The 21,431-nt window shown below is 41.8% G+C and overlaps 1 protein-coding gene across 1 annotated transcript in view; it reads left to right on the forward strand.

The window, feature by feature from the left end:
• scml4 (Scm polycomb group protein like 4) overlaps window positions 1-21,431 on the forward strand; it is a 32,234-nt gene extending 10,803 nt beyond the window's left edge. Inside the window, exons 2-6 of the mRNA XM_061900718.1 lie at window positions 13,723-13,957; window positions 14,578-14,707; window positions 17,532-17,735; window positions 17,807-17,946; window positions 20,540-21,431. Of these exons, the coding sequence (XP_061756702.1) occupies window positions 13,723-13,957; window positions 14,578-14,707; window positions 17,532-17,735; window positions 17,807-17,946; window positions 20,540-20,665 (835 nt within the window). The 3' untranslated portion in view covers window positions 20,666-21,431. The remainder of the gene's footprint in view (window positions 1-13,722; window positions 13,958-14,577; window positions 14,708-17,531; window positions 17,736-17,806; window positions 17,947-20,539) is intronic.

Raw genomic sequence — 21,431 nt, forward strand, 5'->3', positions numbered from 1 at the left:
CCACAGTCACTTCCTTCAGCTCCTCCTGGGAAATCCTGTGGCATTCCCAGGCCAGTTGGAATTCATAGTCTCCCCAATTTACTCCTGAGCTCCTACTCAGCAGAGCTTCCCACCTATCTCTAAGGGAGAGGCCCGCCAACCGACAGAGGAAACGTATTTTGGCCGCAGGTACCCTTTCGGTCACGAAACAAAGCTCATGACCAAAAGAGAGAATGGGAACATAGATTCACCAATAAATTGAGAGCTTTGCTTTCCAGCTCAGCTCCTTCACCACGACAGATCAACACAGGGTCTACATCACTGCAGATGCCGTACCAATCCGGCTGTTGATCTCACAAACCACTCTTCCCTCGCTCCTGAACAAGACTTTGAGGTACTTGAACTCCCCCACTTGGGGCAAGATCTTCTTCGTAAACCGGAAACGGCCACCCTTTTCTGGGCAAAAACCACAGACTGGAGGTGCTGATTCTCATGCCAGTCACTTCAAACATGGCGGAAAACCAATTTAATAAGACCTGAATATCCTGGCCATATGAACCCAGCAAACATCATCTGCAAAACGCAGAGACCTAATCCTGCAGCCACCAAACTGGATACCCTCAATGCCCTGCCTGCGCCTTGAAATTCTGTCCATAAAAGTTATGAATAGACTTGGTGACAAAGGGCAGCCTTGGCGGAGGCCAACCCTCACTGTAAAGGGTTCCATCTTTCTGCCGGCAATGCAGACCAAGCTCTGACAACGATCATACAGGGAGCGGACCGCCACAATCAGGCGGTCCAATGCCCCTACTCTCTGAGCACTCCTCACAGGACTTCTCAAGGGACAGGGTCGAATGCCATCTGCAAGTTCACAAATCATATGTAAGACTCGTTAGGAAAACTCCCATGCACCCTCGAGGACCCTGCAGAGAGTATAGAACTGGTCCACAGTTCCACGACCAAGGCAAAAACCATAATGCTCCTCTTGCCCCCTGTACACCTGCAAAGACCTTGCCGGGAAGTCTAAGGAATGTGATCCCACAATTAGTGGAACACAGCCTCTGGTTCTCCTTATTAAAGACAAGAACCACCACCCCAGTTTGGAAATCCAAAAGCAGAGTCTTGTCTTGTCAACAACAAAAAATGCCAAGCTTTAAGGATCTCCGGGTGGGTCTCCTCCACACCCGGGTTCTGGAATTAGCGCCATGACAGGCACCAATCACCAAGAGGCTAAAGTTCCAATCAACTGTATATAGAGGAATGGAACATGGTCCACTTGGACTCAATGTCCAGTGCCTCGCTTGTGACATGTTCAAAGTTGGAATTGAAACTCTTTTTGATGGGAGACTGCTCGATGTTACCAGCAGACCCTAAAATGCGTTGGGGCCTGACAGTTCTGAATGGCATCCTCCCCCACTCCTCACAACTCACAACCAGGTGGTCAATGGTTGAAAGCTTCGCCCCTCTCTTTACTTGAGAGTCCAAAACATTAGACCGCAAATCCGATGACACAACCACAAAGTCGATTATCGATCTGCGGCCTAGGGTGTCCTACTGCCAAGTACACATATGGACACCTTTATGTTGGAACATGGGGTATGATATGGATAATCTGTGACAAGCACAAAAGTGCAATAACAAAACACCAACCGGGTTCAGGTCCGGATGGCGGTTTCTCGCAATCACGCCTTTCCAGGTTTCACTGTCATTGCCAATGTGAGCATTCAAGTCTCTAAGTAGAAGCCTCGTAGTAGCCCCCCTAATGAATCCAAAAAGGGCGACTACTCTTTACTACTATTTTGTACGTAGGCGCAAACAGTCAGGACCCATCACTCTACCTGGAGGCATAGGGAAGATACCCTCTCGTCAACTGGGTTAAACTCGAACGTACAGGCCCCGAGCCGCAGGGCAAAAAGTACTGCTTGTCAGCCTCTCTCAAGAGGACTGGAACCCTTGCTGTGCGTCGAAGTGAATCCGACTAGATCCAGTCAGAACTTCTCCACGTCGCGCACCAGCTTAGGCTCCTTCCACACCAGCGCGGTGATGTCTCAAGAGCTGGCTATTGTAGCCGAGTATTGGACAGCCAAGCACCCTGCCGTCTGCTGCCGCATAGCTCTTGGTATCTTTTCGTAAAAGTCTTCGAACTGCTCTTTGTCTGGTCCCTCACCTAGGACCAGTTTATCTTGCGAGGCCCTACCACGGGGCAAATAAGCCCCAAAACAACATAACTCCTTGTATCTTTGGGACACTCAAACACTTCAACCACGATAAGGTGGTAGCAAGGCGTGTGTCGCTAAAAATCACCTATAAAGTGTAGCAGACTCCCAGCTCTAAACGTAACATAAAACCACAACATAGGACATAGGGCAACTTAAGAGTCGCGTAATGCGAACAGTAGACCCGCACTTAAGCATGACTGTGACGGGTATAGATAAGGGTAATGATCAGTGATACAGATGAACAACCAGTTTGAGTCCCTGTAGGTTGTATTCACCTGACGTGATGTCGGGCTAATTAAACATGTGACACTCGAAGTGGTGGCCCAGCAAGCGTCTGTTGTCAAAGCGTTCTGGGCTGAATTTTGCCTTTCTCAAAGAAAATTGCATTTTTTTAGGCTCTTGAATACATTAGTAATGCGAAAAGGATAAGTTTCATTGGAGTTGCTCAAGACCTAATAAAGAAGGGTGAGAAAAGTGCAAGATTTTTCGAAAAACAGCAAGAAAACTGGCATGCACTCCAGTCCAAGGGAGCAGACCGAACCGAAGAACGCATACATTTGCAGTGATCACTTTGTTAAAGTTTTGTTTAAAATACTTGTAACGTTTACTATTTCCCATTTTAGTATTATCTTGATATTTTGTATTGTATCTTGTTTCAGAGTTCTTAAAACGCATTTTTGCTACAATTGTTTCGTAAACCAACAACTCGGCGAGTCTAAATAAAAGAAATAAAAAATGTAAACATAACCTAAAAGAGTAAAGCTTTTACCAAAGGTAGCCATCATATATGAAGCTTTTAGCACATACACAATGTTGAGCTCTATAGTTATATTTTGATAAAGACAGGGGAAAACATGCGTATCCCTAAACAGTGCGTGCAACAACAATGAGACAACCAACATAGCAGTGGACACTAAGTTAAATCAGGAAATGCAACCCTCCTAGAGCAAAACCTATGCATAAATCCGGAAGAGTCTCGATACCAATTTACTTGACCCAGCCACAAACAAATAAGTTGTAGACCTCAATGTTTTTCCAAGTTTTTATCTATTTTGTCGTGAAGAATGTCTGGAGCACCAGATAGTTTGATATGTCTGGGAACACGACCGACCAATAATCCTTGAGGTCACTCGACAAATCTTTTTTTGATAATGAATAGGGATATACAGTGGGGCAAAAAAGTATTTAGTCAGCCACTGAGTGTGCAAGTTCTCCCACTTGAAATGATGACAGAGGGATGTAATTTTCATCATAGGTACACTTCAACTGTGAGAGACAGAATGTGAAAAAAAAAAAAATCCAGGAATTCACATTGTAGGAATTTTAAAGAATTTATTTGTAAATTATGGTGGAAAATAGGTATTTGGTCAACCATTCAAAGCTCTCACTGATGGAAGGAGGTTTTGGCTCAAAATCTCACGATACATGGCCCCATTCATTCTTTCCTTAACACAGATCAATCGTCCTGTCCCCTTAGCAGAAAAACAGCCACAACGCATGACGTTTCCACCCCCATGCTTCACAGTAGGTGTGGTGTTCTTGGGATGCAACTCAATATTCTTCTTCCTCCAAACACGACGAGTTGAGTTTATACCAAAAAGTTCTATTTGGGTTTCATCTGACCACATGACATTCTCCCAATCCTCTGCTGTATCATCCATGTATCCATTTGGGTACAAACTCAACTCGTCGTGTTTGGAGGAAGAAGAATACTGAGTTGCATCCCAAGAACACCATACTTTCTGTGAAGCATGGGGGTGGAAACATCATGCTTTGGGGCTGTTTTTCTGTTAAGGGGACAGGACGATTGATCCGTGTAAAGGAAAGAATGAATGGGGCCATGTATCGTGATATTTTGAGCCAAAACCTCCTTCCATCAGTGAGAGCTTTGAATGGTTGACCAAATACTTATTTTCCACCATAATTTACAAATACATTCTTTAAAATTCCTACAATGTGAATTCCTGGCTTTTTTTTTCACATTCTGTCTCTTACGGTTGAAGTGTACCTATGATGAAAATTACAGACCTCTGTCATCATTTTAAGTGGGAGAACTTGCACAATCGGTGGCTGACTAAATACTTTTTTGCCCCACTGTATTCTATCGCATTGTTTGATTATTTCGCTTTTGGTTTGGTGGCCCACCACTTTGTTTAAGTCACATGACGGACTACAACATATTGCCCAAACGGAAGCCGGTGTAAAGGGTTTTATTACCTGAATTGGTTTTCACCTCACAGGTGTGCTTGAAGCTCATCGAGAGAATGCCAAGAGTGTGCAAAGCAGTAATCAGAGCAAGGAGTGGGTATTTTGAAGAACATATAATATAAAATATGTTTTCAGTTTGGGGGGTGAGGGTGTGGTCAGAGTGCTGCAGGAGCAAAAGGTCACCGTCTCAGTCAATGGTGTTGAGGGCGGAGCACCATTGACTAGGGGCGGGGCATGTGACAGTAAGACACAGCTGGCAGGTGATTAGATTTCACAGGTGGTACGTGTTAATCTAATCAGCTGTCTTTTACAGTGAGCAGCCAGCGAAGGAGAGGGGTAGGAGAAACTGGAGAGAGACATCTGAAAAGAGTGTACTGAAAAGATTGTGCACTAGGTCATATGCTGATTAAAACTCTGTTAAACAGCACACCTGACTCCTGTGACGTGGTATCCGTGGAACCGGTAGGGAATAACCTCTACACTGTTATTTCACCTTTTTTTGTTAAGTACATGACTCCACATGTGTTCATTCATAGTTTTGATGCCTTCAGGGACAATATACAATGTATATAGTCATGAAAATAAAGAAAACCCATTGAATGAGGAGAAGGTGTGTCCAAACTTTTGGCCTGTACTGTATGAATATATGTATATATGTATATATGTATATATATTTATATATATATATATATATATATATATATATATATATATATATATATATATATATATATATATATATATATATATATATATATATGGTGGAAGAGGGGTTAGTGCGTCTGCCTCCCAATACGAAGGTACTGAGTAGTCCTGGGTTCAATCCCGGACTCTGGATCTTTCTGTGTGGAGTTTGCATGTTCTCCCCGTGACTGCGTGGGTTCCCTCCGGGTACTCCGGCTTCCTCCCACCTCCAAAGTCATGCACCTGGGGATAGGTTGCTTGGCAACACTAAATTGGCCCTGATGTGTGAATGTGAGTGTGAATGTTGTCTGTCTATCTGTGTTGGCCCTGCGATGAGGTGGCGACTTGTCCAGGGTGTACACCGCCTTCCGCCCGATTGTAGCTGAGATAGGCACCAGCGCCCCCCGCGACCCCAAAGGGAATAAGCAGTAGAAAAAATGATTCCCGGCCGCTACTGCTCACTGCTCCCCTCACCTCCCAGGGAGTGATCAAGGGGATGGGTCAAATGCAGAGGACACATTTCACCACACATAGTGTGTGTGTGACAATCATTGGTACTTTAACTTCATGTAGGAGGTACTTTAGCTAGTTTATAATATCAAAAGTTAAAGTTTATAGGAGCCATATGAGACTGATCGCAGTCCATATGTGCATTCGCAGTTCATACAGCCACACGGATTGGCGTTATGGATATGGCAGTTTGTAGTGAAAGTTCAGTTTATGGGCAGGTTGTACTGTAGCATAAAAAGTGCAGATGGCCTTAAAACGCCATAATACTTTCAGTTCAGTTCAGTTTCAGTCTAACAAAAACATATTCAAACATGGAACACGATTCAAAAATGAATAACATGACTGAAACAGGCAGAAGCAAAAAAGCTTATATGCCCAACATACATTTTTTTACATTCAATTAAGTTACCTTTTCTAATAATTTTGTAATACAAAAAGAAATATAGTCATTCAGCATTTACATTTAAGTTGCCCATTAACAAATAATACAAAAATATGTACTTACACACATGCACTTTTTTGTAAATAGATAAACATACATACCTTCTAAATACAACATTTAACCAAACAAACATACATTTCTAGTTCACATAACTTTTTAAAATACATTGTGACATGTTCTTTTTGGCCACCAGGCGCTCGCCATCGGGACTGTTCCCATGGGGCCCGGCCGGGCACAGCCCGAAGAGGCAACGTGGGTCACCCCTCCAATGGGCTCACCACCCATAGCAGGGGCCATAGAGGTCGGGTGCAATGTGAGCTGGGCGGCAGCCGAAGGCAGGGCACTTGGCGGTCCGATCCTCGGCTACAGAAGCTAGCTCTTGGGACGTGGAACGTCACGTCACTGGGGGGGGAAGAGCCTGAGCTAGTGCGCGAAGTCGAGAAATTCCGGCTGGATATAGTCGGACTCACTTCGACGCACAGCAAGGGCTCTGGAACCACTTCTCTCGAGAGGGATTGGACCCTCTTCCACTCTGGCGTTGCCGGCAGTGAGAGGCGACGGGCTGGGGTGGCAATTCTTGTTTCCCCCCGGCTCAAAGCCTGTACGTTGGAGTTCAACCCGGTGGACGAAAGGGTAGCCTCCCTCCGCCTGCGGGTGGGGGGACGGGTCCTGACTGTTGTTTGTGCTTACGCACCAAACAGCAGTTCAGAGTACCCACCCTTTTTGGGAACACTCGAGGGAGTACTGGAAAGTGCTCCCCCGGGTGATTCCCTTGTCCTACTGGGAGACTTCAACGCTCACGTTGGCAACGACAGTGAAACCTGGAGAGGCGTGATTGGGAAGAATGGCCGCCCGGATCTGAACCCGAGTGGTGTTTTGTTATTGGACTTTTGTGCTCGTCAGTTTGTCTATAACGAACACCATGTTCAAACATAAGGGTGTCCATATGTGCACTTGGCACCAAGACACCCAAGGCCGCAGTTCCATGATCGACTTTGTAGTTGTGTCATCGGATTTGCGGCCTCATGTTTTGGACACTCGGGTGAAGAGAGGGGCAGAGCTTTCTACCGATCACCACCTGGTGGTGAGTTGGCTGCGATGGTGGGGGAGGATGCCGGACAGACCTGGGAGGCCCAAACGCATTGTGAGGGTCTGCTGGGAACGTCTGGCAGTCTCCTGTCAGAGAAAGTTTCAATTCCCACCTCCGGAAGAACTTTGAACATGTCACGAGGGAGGTGTTGGACATTGAGTCCGAGTGGACCATGTTCCGCACCTCTATTGTCGAGGCGGCAGATCGGAGCTGTGGCCGCAAGGTAGTTGGTGCCTGTCGGGGCGGCAATCCTAAAACCCCTTGGTGGACACCAGCGGTGAGGGATGCCGTCAAGCTGAAAAAGGAGTACTATCGGGTCCTTTTGGCTCATAGGACTCCGGAGGCAGTGGACAGGTACCGACAGGCCAAGCGGTGTGCAGCTTCAGCGGTCGCGGAAGCAAAAACTCGGACATGGGAGGAGTTCGGGGAAGCCATGGAAAACGACTTCCGGGCGGCTTCGAAGCGATTCTGGACCACCGTCCGCCGCCTCAGGAAGGGGAAGCAGTGCACTATCAACACCGTGCATGGTGCGGATGGTGTTCTGCTGACCTCAACTGCGGATGTTGTGGATAGGTGGAAGGAATACTTCGAAGACCTCCTCAATCCCACCAACACGTCTTCCTATGAGGAAGCAGTGCCTGGGGAATTTGTGGTGGACTCTCCTATTTCTGGGGCTGAGGTCGCTGAGGTAGTTAAAAAGCTCCTCGGTGGCAAGGCCCCAGGGGTGGACGAGATCCGCCCGGAGTTCCTTAAGGCTCTGGATGCTGTGGGGCTGTCTTGGTTGACAAGACTTTGCAGCATCGCGTGGACATCGGGGGCGGTACCTCTGGATTGGCAGACAGGGGTGGTGGTTCCTCTCTTTAAGAAGGGGGACCGGAGGGTGTGTTCCAACTATCGTGGGATCACACTCCTCAGCCTTCCCGGTAAGGTTTATTCAGGTGTACTGGAGAGGAGGCTACGTCGGATAGTCAAACCTCGGATTCAGGAGGAACAGTGTGGTTTTCGTCCTAGTCGTGGACCAGCTCTATACTCTCGGCAGGGTTCTTGAGGGTGCACGTTAATCCATGAATGGATTAACGTGGACCCCGACTTAAACAAGTTGAAAAACGTATTCGGGTGTTACCATTTAGTGGTCAATTGTACGGAATATGTACTGTACTGTGCAATCTACTAATAAAAGTATCAATCAATCAATCAAAATGGGAGTTTGCCCAACCAGTCTACACGTGCTTTGTGGACTTGGAGAAGGCATTCGACTGTGTCCCTCGGGAAGTCCTGTGGGGAGTGCTCAGAGAGTATGGGGTATCGGACTGTCTTATTGTGGCGGTCCGTTCCCTGTACGATCAGTGCCAGAGCTTGGTCCGCATTGCCGGCAGTAAGTCGAACACATTTCCAGTGAGGGTTGGACTCCGCCAAGGCTGTCCTTTGTCACCGATTCTGTTCATAACTTTGATGGACAGAATTTCTAGGCGCAGTCAAGGCGTTGAGGGGTTCCGGTTTGGTAACCGCAGGATTAGGTCTCTGCTTTTTGCAGATGATGTGGTCCTGATGGCTTCATCTGACCGGGATCTTCAGCTCTCGTTGGATCGGTTCGCAGCCGAGTGTGAAGCGACCGGAATGAGAATCAGCACCTCCAAGTCCGAGTCCATGGTTCTCGCCCGGAAAAGGGTGGAATGCCATCTCCGGGTTGGGGAGGAGACCCTGCCCCAAGTGGAGGAGTTCAAGTACCTAGGAGTCTTGTTCACGAGTGAGGGAAGAGTGGATCGTGAGATCGACAGGCGGATCGGTGCAGCGTCTTCAGTAATGCGGACGTTGTACCGATCCGTTGTGGTGAAGAAGGAGCTGAGCCGGAAGGCAAAGCTCTCAATTTACCGGTCGATCTACGTTCCCATCCTCACCTATGGTCATGAGCTTTGGGTCATGACTGAAAGGATAAGATCACGGGTACAAGCGGCCGCAATGAGTTTCCTCCGCCGTGTGGCGGGGCTCTCCCTTAGAGATAGGCTGAGAAGCTCTGCCATCCGGGAGGGACTCAAAGTAAAGCCGCTGCTCCTTCACATCGAGAGGAGCCAGATGAGGTGGCTCGGGCATCTGGTCAGGATGCCACCCGAACGCCTCCCTAGGGAGGTGTTTAGGGCACGTCCAACCGGTAGGAGGCCACGGGGAAGACCCAGGACACGTTGGGAAGACTATGTCTCCCGGCTGGCCTGGGAACGCCTCGGGATCCCCCGGGAAGAGCTAGACGAAGTGGCTGGGGAGAGGAAAGTCTGGGTTTCCCTGCTTAGGCTGTTGCCCCCGCGACCGGACCTCTGATAAGCCGAAGATGATGGATGGATGTTCTTTTTGAAATTAAATACTGAGTCACTCATTTTTATTTATTTACCAACAGAATTCCACAAATTAACACCGAGAACAGATAAACATCTACGTTTAACAACTAATCTTGCTTTTGGTAAAATAAACTTAGATTCATCTCTTAGATTGTATTTGCTGGTCTGTAGAGAGAAGTATTTTTGAATTCCTTCTGGAAGAGTGTTTATTTTAGCTTTGAACATTATCTGTGTTATTTTATAATAAACAATATCTTGAAATTTCATAAGTTTTGATTGAACAAATAATGGATGGGTATGGTCATAATATCCTGCTTTGTTTATTAGCCGTACAGCTTTTTTTTTTTTGCAGCAAAACAATATCATTAATTATGGTTTTAAAAGTGGTTCCCCAGAGTTCTACACAGTATGTCATGTATGGAAGTATCAAAGTATAATACATTGTTAACAAAAAATTATAATTAAGTAATTCTTTAGTTTTATACAAAACACCAAGTGTTTTTGATATTTTTGTTTTTATATAATTTACATGTTGTCTCCATGATAATTTATAGTCAATTATAACTCCCAAAAACTTAGTATCAAAGACACGCTCAATTTTATCTCCATTTATTTTAATATTTACTTCATTACATACCTCAGTTTTGGTACCAAATATCATAAATTTAGTTTTAGCAATATTAAGTGATAATTTATTCATATCAAACCAGTTTTTAAGCACTGTCATTTCTTGTTCTGTTTTTACCAAAAGTTCATTAACATTTTTTCCAGAACAAAGGATGGTTGTATCATCAGCAAACATAAAAAATGTTAAGAAACTTGATGCATCACAAAAATCATTAATGAAAATTGTAAATAACTTAGGACCAATTATAGAACCCTGAGGAATTCCACAAACTATATTTTTAAATCCAGATATTGTATTATCCACCTGAACACATTGTTTTCTATTTTCTAGATAGCTCTTGATCTGGCCCTCGGATGCCGTACTTATCCAACTTATTTATTAACTGTCTGTGGTCAATGGTATCGAAGGCTTTTTTAAAAAATCAATATAGATGGCTATTGTAAATTCATCATTATCCATAGCAGTGCTAACCTCCTCTAGCATATGCATTACTGCATACGTAGTTGTTCGATTTTCCCTAAAACCATACTGCTGCTGCTTAAGCAAGGTGTTTTTTTCCAGAAAATTATTTAACTGTTTTGTAAAAAGCTTTTCTAAAATTTTTGAAAATTGAGTGTGTATTGAGATCGGTCTATAATTTTCCATAAGATGCTTATTTCCGTTTTTAAAAACAGGAATAACCTTTGCTATCTTCATATCATCTGGGAAGTATCCACACTGGAATGATTGATTACATATGTGAGCCAATGGCTTAACAATTAAATGAATACATTCTTTAACAATTACCATATCTATGTGATGCATGTCTGTAGATGTTTTACTTTTAAAGGCTCTTACTGTTTGAATTATATCCACTTCTGTTACTCCACTCAAAAACATTGATTTTAAATTAGGGTTTATTGTGTTTTTAGTCAAGCCTGTGTCCTCATAAACAGGTATTTTTTCTGCAAGTGCAGGGCCCATATCAACAAAATAGTCATTAAATTCTTCCACTATTATTTATTTTTTGTTTGGTTTTATATTATTATCATTTATAAAGTAGCTCGGAGCCTCATGATTTTTACATCTATTACCTAAAACCTGGTTGATTGTGTTCCACGTTTGTTTAATATTATTTTTGCTATCTTCAAATTTCTCGTTATAATAACTATTCTTTTGATTTCGTAGAATAGAAGTCATCTTATTTTGATAAATTTTATACTCCCTTTCATTTTGTTCAGTTTTATTTTTTAAGTAACTCTCATACAGAGCATTTTTTCTATTGGATGCCTTTACTAGACCCTTCGTCATCCAAGGCTTATTTTTACTCACTTTCTTTGGTGTGGACTTCACGACTGGACAGCAGGAATTATAAAGTTCTAACCATTTAAACAGAAATGCCCTGTATGAATCATTACAATTTTCAACATACACCCCTTCCCAGAAACATTTTGAAAGCTCATTCTTAAATGCTTGTATTCTTTCAGGTGTCCTTAATCTTGTTAATTTGAACAATGTTTTTTGTATTATATTATTTACAATCATACTTTGAATATTCACAAACACTGGAAAATGATCTGTGATGTCACTAAGGAGTATTCCACCTGTAGTTATGTCATGGATATTTGTAAAAATATTGTCAATGAGGGTAGCACATTCTCGCGTTATTCTGCTTGGTTTATCAATTATTGGTTGCAAACCATAAGTAAACATTTCATTCATAAGGTCATTAGTTGGTTTATGGGTTCTCCATTTTAATAAATCAAAATTGAAATCTCCACACACAAAGACACATTTCTTGTTAGCTCTTTTCCAAGTACTTTTAGTAGGCTGTCATGGAAAAGCTCTACATGTGACCCAGGTGTCCTATAAATACAACTCAAATATGCACTACATTCGTTGTTTATTTGTATTTTTATAGTCATACTCTCCATAACATCATCTATAACTAGACTGTCGATAATTTCACAGTAATATTTTTTTTGTGCAGTCATCAAAAGAGCCACATCTGGCTCTAGAGCCATAGGTTACCTACCCCTGATATAAACCATTTATGAACATCTTTGTCCAGGATTGTACCAAAATGTGACTACTGTATTTCCTTGAATTGCCGCAGGGCATATAGTATGCGCCTGCCTTGAATTACTGCCGGGTCAAACTCGCTTTGCAAAATAATTTGTGCATGCTTAGTATTACCGCCTGGTCAAACTCGTGACATCACAAGTGACCCTTCCCTTGTCATCATTTTCAAAATGGAGGAGGCTGATTTCAATACCGGTAATTTGAAATTGCATAATGAGAAGAAGATTAAGAGCTATTCAGTAGGATTTAAGGTCCAAGCTTACATCACACTCAAATTTTTACTGCATAGCTTTGGTAAGTGCCGGAGTTAGAAGAGGTTTTAAAATAATTAGCGCCTGCTTAGTATTACCGCCAGGTCAAACTTGTGACGTCACGAGTGACACTTCCCCTGTCATCATTTTCAAAATGGAGGAGGCTGATTTCAATACCGGTAATTTGAAATCGCATAAAGGGAAGAAGAATAAGAGCTATTCAGTAGGATTTAAGGTCCAAACTTACATCACACTCAAATGTTTACTGTATACCTTTGGTAAGTGCTGGAGTGAGAAGAGGTTTTAAAATAATTAGCGCATGCTTACTTTTACCGCATGCCTTTGGTAAGCGCAGGAGTGAGAAGAAGTTTTAAATCAATTAGCGCCGCGGCGGCAATTCAAGGAAATACGGTACTTAAATTTGTAGTTTGGGCCGCTTCACAATGAAGTATTTTTAGAATGAGTAAGCCTCTCATACAACAAATCAAAATGATTATTTATATTATGATATATATTCCATTCTATTGATGTATCTTTTTCTACGCAGCTGATCTTTACACCTAATGTTTTGTCTTATGAGTGCCAAGTATGTTGAACACATTTTATCGAAATCAATCTGAGGAGAGATGAAAATTGTTGTTTTCTTAGGAAAACATGCTGAGACTCAGCAACTCTAATTACCACACACACACAGACGTCTGCTGTGGGATGTTAGAGGCGTGTTGCCATGGCAACCGAAAGGGAACAGGGTGGGGGGGAAGTACGACAGAGAGAGAGGGGAAAGCGAGTGAGTGTGGCGGGGAGGTGCATCTTGCCGGTGTCTTGACAGCAGACAGTTTTTTTGGGGGGGGGGCAGCGTAGAAGGGCAGCACCGTTGTTCGAGAGCTGCTGCTGCTGGCCGAAGCACACGGCGACCACCGGGAGACCTGGTGAGTGCTGGGTGGAGCTTCCACTGATCATTTTTTGATGCTAGGAAATTAATTATTATGAATATTGATGTCTTTAAAAGTAACTTAATTTCTAATTGACAATTGTCTGAATGTGTGTGTGTGTGTATATGAGATTTATTTGTGTGTGTGTGTGTGTGTGTGCGTGTGTGTGTGCTCGCTAACAATATTTATTGCACTGCTTGCAGCAGCAGCAGCAGAAAGATGGGGGAGGGTACTCTGAAGTACAAAGCATTATGCGGCTTTGTTTGGGGTATTTACTACAGTTGTGTAAGTGGGGGTGGTGGTTGGGGGGCTTGGGGCTGGGGGACTTGCCTGCACATATGTATGTGTCTGTACCTCATGTGTGTGAACGTTTGTGTGTCTCCTACAGGCGTGCACACCTTTATGTGTCTACCTCAGGTCTGATGAGCGGCCTGTCAGAAGCTGCGGAGATGCAGACTCCAGCTCTTGGCGCCCAGTTCCCAGCGGCGGGGCCCCTGGGTAAGGTGACTGGCAGGAAGAGGGGGCGGCCCCCCAGCCGAAAGATAGACTTTCAGGACCTTTACGTGGCATCTCTGTCGGCCCTCAAGATGCCTAAGAGGAGAGGAAGGAAACCAGGCTTTAAGGTGGATCAATCAAATTTATTAATGATTGATACAAAACTGTAAATACCCTAATTACTATTAACCTATTCAATGAAGTTTAATATATTTGCCGTGTTAGTGCTCTACAAAAAACTAACATTAGCAGCTGCGGCTGTAGGAAACCTCCTGATGTAGTTTTAAAAACTACCATTGGTGGTCTGTTTGCACTTTGCTGTACTGTTAGTATTTATAATGAATTACTATTTATATATATATATATATATATATATATATATATATATATATATATATATATATATGTATATATATATATATATGTATATATATATATATATATATATACATATGTATATATATATATATATATATATATATATATACATATGTATGTATATGTATATATATATATATATATATATATATATATATACATATGTATGTATATGTATATATACATATATATGTATATATATATATATATATATATATATATATATATATGTATGTATAATATGTATGTATATATATATATATATATATATATGTGTATATGTATATGTATGTATATATGTATATATATATATATATATATATATATATATATATATATATAAAAACATGAATATTTTCTGTGTGTGTAGCTGAAACCGAGGATGGTGATGTCCCCTCTAGCTCGCTCACCTCCCAGCAGCACACCACAACCAGAGCTGGGCTCCCTCCCGCAGGACGCCGCCATCGTGCCACACTCAGCAACGCCACAGGTCCTGACAGGTAACAACAACATTATTTACGTATATTTGCTGTTTTCATACGTGTCTGCATCACTTGTTTTTGTTGTTATGCTGAACAGATATGATTCAAAGCAAAAACTGTATTGTATGTACATGAATGCATGTTGTGTCAAAGCAACTCAATACAAAAGCGTATGTTTGCATGTTTACCATCATGGATATTGCCTTACAGTCCACCTGTCAAAATATGTCAACATGAGAATTCAAGATGGCCCCCAGAGCGTTCAGATGCTTTGTGTTGTTATAAGAAGTGTGTGAATCTGCGCGCACACACACTAACTGTAAATGTAGGTAAATCATCCGTTCGGTGAAACATATCAGTGTTTATATAAATCAGGGGTCGGCAACCTTTACCACTCAAAGAGCCATTTTGACCCGTTTCACAAAATAAAGGAGATAATGGGAGCCGCAACCATTCTCGCTAATACCTGCTGATGGTCACCCAGATAACAATAATAAGGACGTGCTACAAAGCCATTGCCTTTGACGCCTTCTACAACATGTCCAGACAGCTTGCAAGCCCAGTAACACGTTTTACATGACTTCCGCTGACACACGTACACGACTGCAAGGCATATAGTCAACAGCCATACAGGTTACACTGAAAGTTGTGATATAAACAACTTTAACACTCTTACTAATATGCGCCACACTGTGAACCCACACCAAACAAGAATGACAAACACATTTCAGGAGAACATCCTCACAGTAACACAACATAACAATTACCCAGTATCCCATGCATCCTTGACTATTGCAGGCTTTATTGTGCACCCCGCTAGCATCCCCCCCCCCATCCGTGCCTCGGTTGAGGTAGGCGGGGTTGGGGGTGCGGGGGTGTATAATATAGCCTGGATAAGTCATGGATGCATGGGATTCTGGGTAATTGTTATGTTGCGTTTATGTTGTGTTACTGTGAGGATGTTCTCCCGAAATGTGTTTGTCATTCTTGTTTGGTGTGGGTTCAATGTGTGGCACATTTAAGTAAGAGTGTTAAAGTTGTTTATATCACAACCTTCAGTGTAACCTCTATGGCTGTTGAGTATATGCCTTGGAATCTAATACTAATAGCAGTAGAAATATAGATGTAATTTACTGTATACTCATAGTATTATGTTTTCCACTGTATACTAATAGTAGTAAGATGCATTTTATTGTACACTATTAGTAGCAGTATATACAGTGTGTAATTTACTTTATAATAATAACGGTATATTTTTCACTGTTTACTAACATTAGTATATACAGGAATGCATTTTACTGTAGACTAGTAGTAGTAGTATATATATCATATTAATAGTGCATTGTACTGTACTAGCCTAATAGTAATAGTATATATGAATTTTACTGTAAACTGATAGTAGTAATATACACTTTATGCTTTTCACTGTATACTAACAGTAGTAGTATTGATGGATTTACTGTATACTAATAGCACTAATATACTGTAGATGCATTTTATTGTATACTAATAGTAGTAGATATACAGAAGTAACTTACTGGATACTTATAGTAGTATGTTTTCCTCTGTATACTAGTAGGACTAGTATATATGCATTTTACTGTATACTCATAGTAGTATTATTCCTGTATTTTACTTTATAAATAGTAATATGGTATGTTTTTTTACTGTATACCAACATTTGTATAGATGTTTTCACTGTATACTAATAGTAGTAGCTATATTATTTTCACTGTATACTAAATATTATACATTTACTATACTGATAATAATAGTACATCATATATGATTTCTATTGTATGCCAATAGTAGTTGTATACAGTATATGCTTGTATCTACTAATAGTAGTACCATATGCTTTTTACTGTATACTAAATACCGTATTTTTCGGACTATGAGTCGCAGTTTTTTTCATCGTTTGGCCAGGGGTGGGTGCGACTTATACTCAGGAGTGACTTATGTGTGAAATTATTAACACATTACCGTAAAATATCAAATAATATTATTTAGCTCATTCACATAAGAGACTGGACGTATAAGATTTCATAGGATTTAGCGATTAGGAGTGACAGATTGTTTGGTAAACGTATAGCATGTTCTACTGTATATGTTTAAGTTATTTGAATGACTCTTACCACATGTTACGTTAACATACCAGGCACATTCTCAGTTGGTTATTTATGCGTCATATAACATACACTTGGGCAAGACACTTGTGTGGGGCGGTATAGAGTGGCCGTGCCAGCAACTTGAGGGTTGCAGGTTCGATTCCCGCTTCCGCCATCCTAGTCACTGCCGTTGTGTCCTTGGGCAAGACACTTTACCCACCTGCTCCCAGTGCCACCCACACTGGTTTAAATGTAACTTAGATATTGGGTTTCACTATGTAAAGCGCTTTGAGTCACTAGAGAAAAGCGCTATATAAATATAATTCACTTCACTTCACTAATTCAGCCTGTTGTTCACTATTCGGCTCGGTTATTATACTGGTTACGGAACGTAAATCAAGTATTGTTGCCGTTTAGATCCCTTTTCAAAGTGATTTAGATTGCTGCCTATTTGCTGTAGAACGAGCCGATTATTACAAATTCGAATAAGGATTGTGAATGATACGCAAAATTCCGAAAAAGTGCAGGTCCCCTTTAATACTCAAATGCATAAGCAAAAATATCATGAAACAAACTCTACATCTGAGTACAGCCATTACTGCGATGTGGATCTCTACGAAATCGAGTTTGACACCCCTGTGTTATTATGGTCATTACACACCTTATATGACACGATGCTGAGAACAAAACTACAAAATATGAAGAATAAAATGCATTCGAATTTCCTTTTCTAGCAGAAACATCTGTGCCTGACGACTTCTTGTGTGACCCCTCGCTGGACACCAAGCGCTACAACTCCACTTTTGGGGCGCTGACATCGCCGTACAACCCTAAACACAGATACCGTGGCAACGGTAGTGGGTGTGCGACATCACTGGGCTTGTGCAGACAGGCGTCCAGCCCTGGGAGGTCCCAGGAGGGCAACAGGAACGGCCACGGTGAATTGTTCACTTCCACTGTTACGATCGTCTCAACAAGCGAAGTATGTGATTCTGTGTGTGTGATGAAGCTTACAGTGCCGTGGCCGAGGCGGTAGACCATCCTGCGGGGAAAGACCCGTCCAGCTGGGGCATAGATCAGGTTGTCTGGTTCATCAAAGAGGCAGACCCTCAGGCTCTGGGACCTCACGCAGAGACCTTCAGGAAACACGTGAGCACAAATAATAGCGTCATCATTATCAGCACTAGGGCTGTGAATCTTTGGGTGTCCCACGATTCGATTCAATATCGATTCTTGGGTCACGATTCGATAATATATCGATTTTTTTCGATTCGATTTGATTCTCGATTCAAAAACAATTTTTTCCCGATTTAAAAGGATTCTGTATTCATTCAATACATAGGATTTCAGCAGGATCTACCCCAGTCTGCTGACATGCTAGCAGAGTAGTAGATTTTTTTTAAAAAGCTTTTATAATTGTAAAGGACAATGTTTTATCAACTGATTGCACTAATGTAAATTTGTTTTAACTATTAAACGTACCAAAAATATGACTTATTTTATCTTTGTGAAAACATTGGACACAGTGTGTTGTCAAGCTTATGTGATGCAAGTGTAAGCCACTGTGACACTTTTTTTTTGTTAAGTGAAGTGAATTATATTTACATAGCGCTTTTCTCTAGTGACTCAAAGCGCTTTACATACTGAAACCCAATATCTAAGTTACATTTAAACCAGTGTGGGTGGCACTGGGAGCAGGTGGGTAAAGTGTCTTGCCCAAGGACACAATGGCAGTGACCAGGATGGCGGAAGAGGGAATTGAACCTGCAACCCTCAAGTTGCTGGCACGGCCGCTCTACCAACCGAGCTATGCCGGTTGGTAGAGTGGTTTTTATAAATGTCTAATGATAATGTCATTGAGGGATTTTTAATCACTGCTATGCTGAAATTATAACTAATATTGATACTGTTGTTGATGATATCAATTTTTGTTTCAATACTTTTGGTTTGTTCTGTGTCGTGTTTGTGTCTCCTCTCAATTGCTCTGTTTATTGCAGTTCTGAATGTTGCTGGGACAGGTTTGGTTTTGGAATTGGATTGCATTGTTATGGTATTGCTGTGTAGTGGTTTGTTGGATTGATTTAAAAAAAAAAAATCTATTTTTTTAAAAATTAGAATTGATTCTGAATCGCACAACATAAACGATTCGATTCATATTCGAATCGATCTTTTCCCACATCCCTAATCAGCACCATCAAATGTTTTGTATTCCAACTACAGCGAAACCTCGGAAATCACAGGGGGACTCCCAAGTGGATTAGTCTGTACCAGGGTTGAGCTGTGGCAATAACAATGTATTTATTAAAACTCTGCATGCAAAGTCTAAAGTCCCATTTGAACTTTCACAACCACAAAAGTTAAAATCAAGTATAATTACCCCGACACGCTGAAGGCATTTGCAGGAGAGTGCTGCCACCTAGTGTCCTTTTATAGGTACTGTCGAAACAAATTGTGCTGCTACACTATATTGCCAAAAGTATTTGGCCACGCATCCAAATGATCAGAATCACGTGTCCTAATCACTTGCCCCGGCCACAGGTGTATAAAATCAAGCACTTAGACATGGCGACTGTTTCTACAAACATTTGTGAAAGAATGGTCCCCTTTCAGGAGCTCACTGATTTCCAGCGTGGAACTGTCATAGGATGCCACCTGTGCCACAAATACAGTCGTGAAATTTCCTCGCTCCTGGATATCCCAAAGTCAACTGTTGGCTTTATTATAAGAAAATGGAAGAGTTTGGGAACAACAGCAACTCAGTCACAAATTGGTTGGCCACGTAAACTGACAGAGAGGGGTCAGTGGATGCTGAAGGGCATAGTGCAAAGAGGTCGCCGACTTTCTGCAAAGTCAGTTTCTACAAGGCTCCTAACTTCATGTGACCTTCTAATTAGCCCACGTACATTACGCAGAGAGCTTCATGGAATGGGTTTTCATGGCCAATCAGCTGTGTCTAAGCCCTACATCACCAAGTCCAATGCAAAGCGTCAGATGCAGTGGTCCCCAACCACCGGCCCGATTGCTACCGGGCCGCAGAAGAATTTTTTATTAATTTTTATTAAAAATAAATAGATATATATATATCCATCCATCTTCTACCGCTTATTCCCTTTTTGGGGTCGCTGGCGCCTATCTCAGCTACAATCGGGCGGAAGGCGGGGTACACCCTGGACAAGTCGCCACCTCATCGCAGGGCCAACACAGATAGACAGACAACATTCACACACTGGGGCCAATTTAGTGTTGCCAATCAACTTATTCCCAGGTGCATGTCTTTGGAGGTGGGAGGAAGCCGGAGTACCCAGAGGGAACCCACGCATTCACGGGGAGAACATGCAAACTCCACACAGAAAGATCCCGAGCCTGGATTTGAACCCAGGACTGCAGGAACTTCGTATTGTGAGGCAGACGCACTTACCCCTCTGCCACCGTGAAGCCTAAATATATATATATATATATTTTATTTATTTATTTATTAAATCAACATAAAAACACAATATACACTTACAATTAGTGCACCAACCAAAAAAACCTCCCCTTTTCATGACAAAAACGTCCCTTTTTCATGACAAAGAAAAAAAAAAAAAAAGGATTCTTCCCCCCATATATATACTGTATGTTGGTTATTGTCACAAAACCACAAAAAGTGAAAGAAAATGCAAAACACAGATGATATAATTTAATATATGATGATGTACACATATACAGTATATATATATATGTATATTTATCTATGTTTTAGGAGATTGATGGCGACGCCTTGCTGCTGTTGAAGAGTGAGATGATGATGAAGTATTTAGGACTAAAGCTGGGCCCGGCTCTCAAACTATGCTACCACATAGACCGGCTCAAACAGAACAGCTTATGATCCTGCCAAAACCTTTTGACTGTGCTACGTTGAGTTGGCATCTGCGGCAGACATGTACCGGGAGTCCAAACAGCTGGCAGCTTCTGTAGAAGTGACTCTTCTGTACACAACCAACTTGCAGTATCTTTTTTTTTTAGCTGCACTTCCAACAACACTGGTGGCAAACAGCTGCAGCGTCTCACATTTATCATTTTTTCTCAAGCGACAATGCAACTGAAATGAAACTCATGACTCAAACTGTACACAGGCTACTCTAAAGCATTTGAAAGTTTCATTGAGAAAACAAAATACTGTAGTAAAAATGACACTTTTGTGACTGTACACAGACTAAAATCTGTCCATGGTGCTTATACCTCAGTATGAATACGACACGACAGCCCTGCTGCAGTTTTGCTTTTGTTATTATGATTTTGAAAGGAAAAAGCAGCATGTAGCAAAGTTATCCAACTTCCTGTCACTGCCTCTTGTACATTTTAATGACAGCACTATGACACTTAAAAAAACCCATTATATGATTATTGTTGACTTAACAAATATTGAAGCATTGTTCTTTTTAAATTATATTTGATGTGTAAATTAATTCCAGAAAATTAATTTCCAATTGAGATCATGCTTGTAAATGCAACAATGAATCAATAATTTGTCAATATGTGTGTTTTCTCCACTTTTTTTGCCCCATGTTGGAACTTTTGTAAAATATTAACCTGTTTTGATCATATGCCATTAATTGAAGTAATGGCATGACAGCATTAAACTATTAATCACA

This window comes from Nerophis ophidion, linkage group LG05, assembly GCF_033978795.1.
Source record: "Nerophis ophidion isolate RoL-2023_Sa linkage group LG05, RoL_Noph_v1.0, whole genome shotgun sequence".
Taxonomy (NCBI): Eukaryota; Metazoa; Chordata; class Actinopteri; order Syngnathiformes; family Syngnathidae; genus Nerophis; species Nerophis ophidion.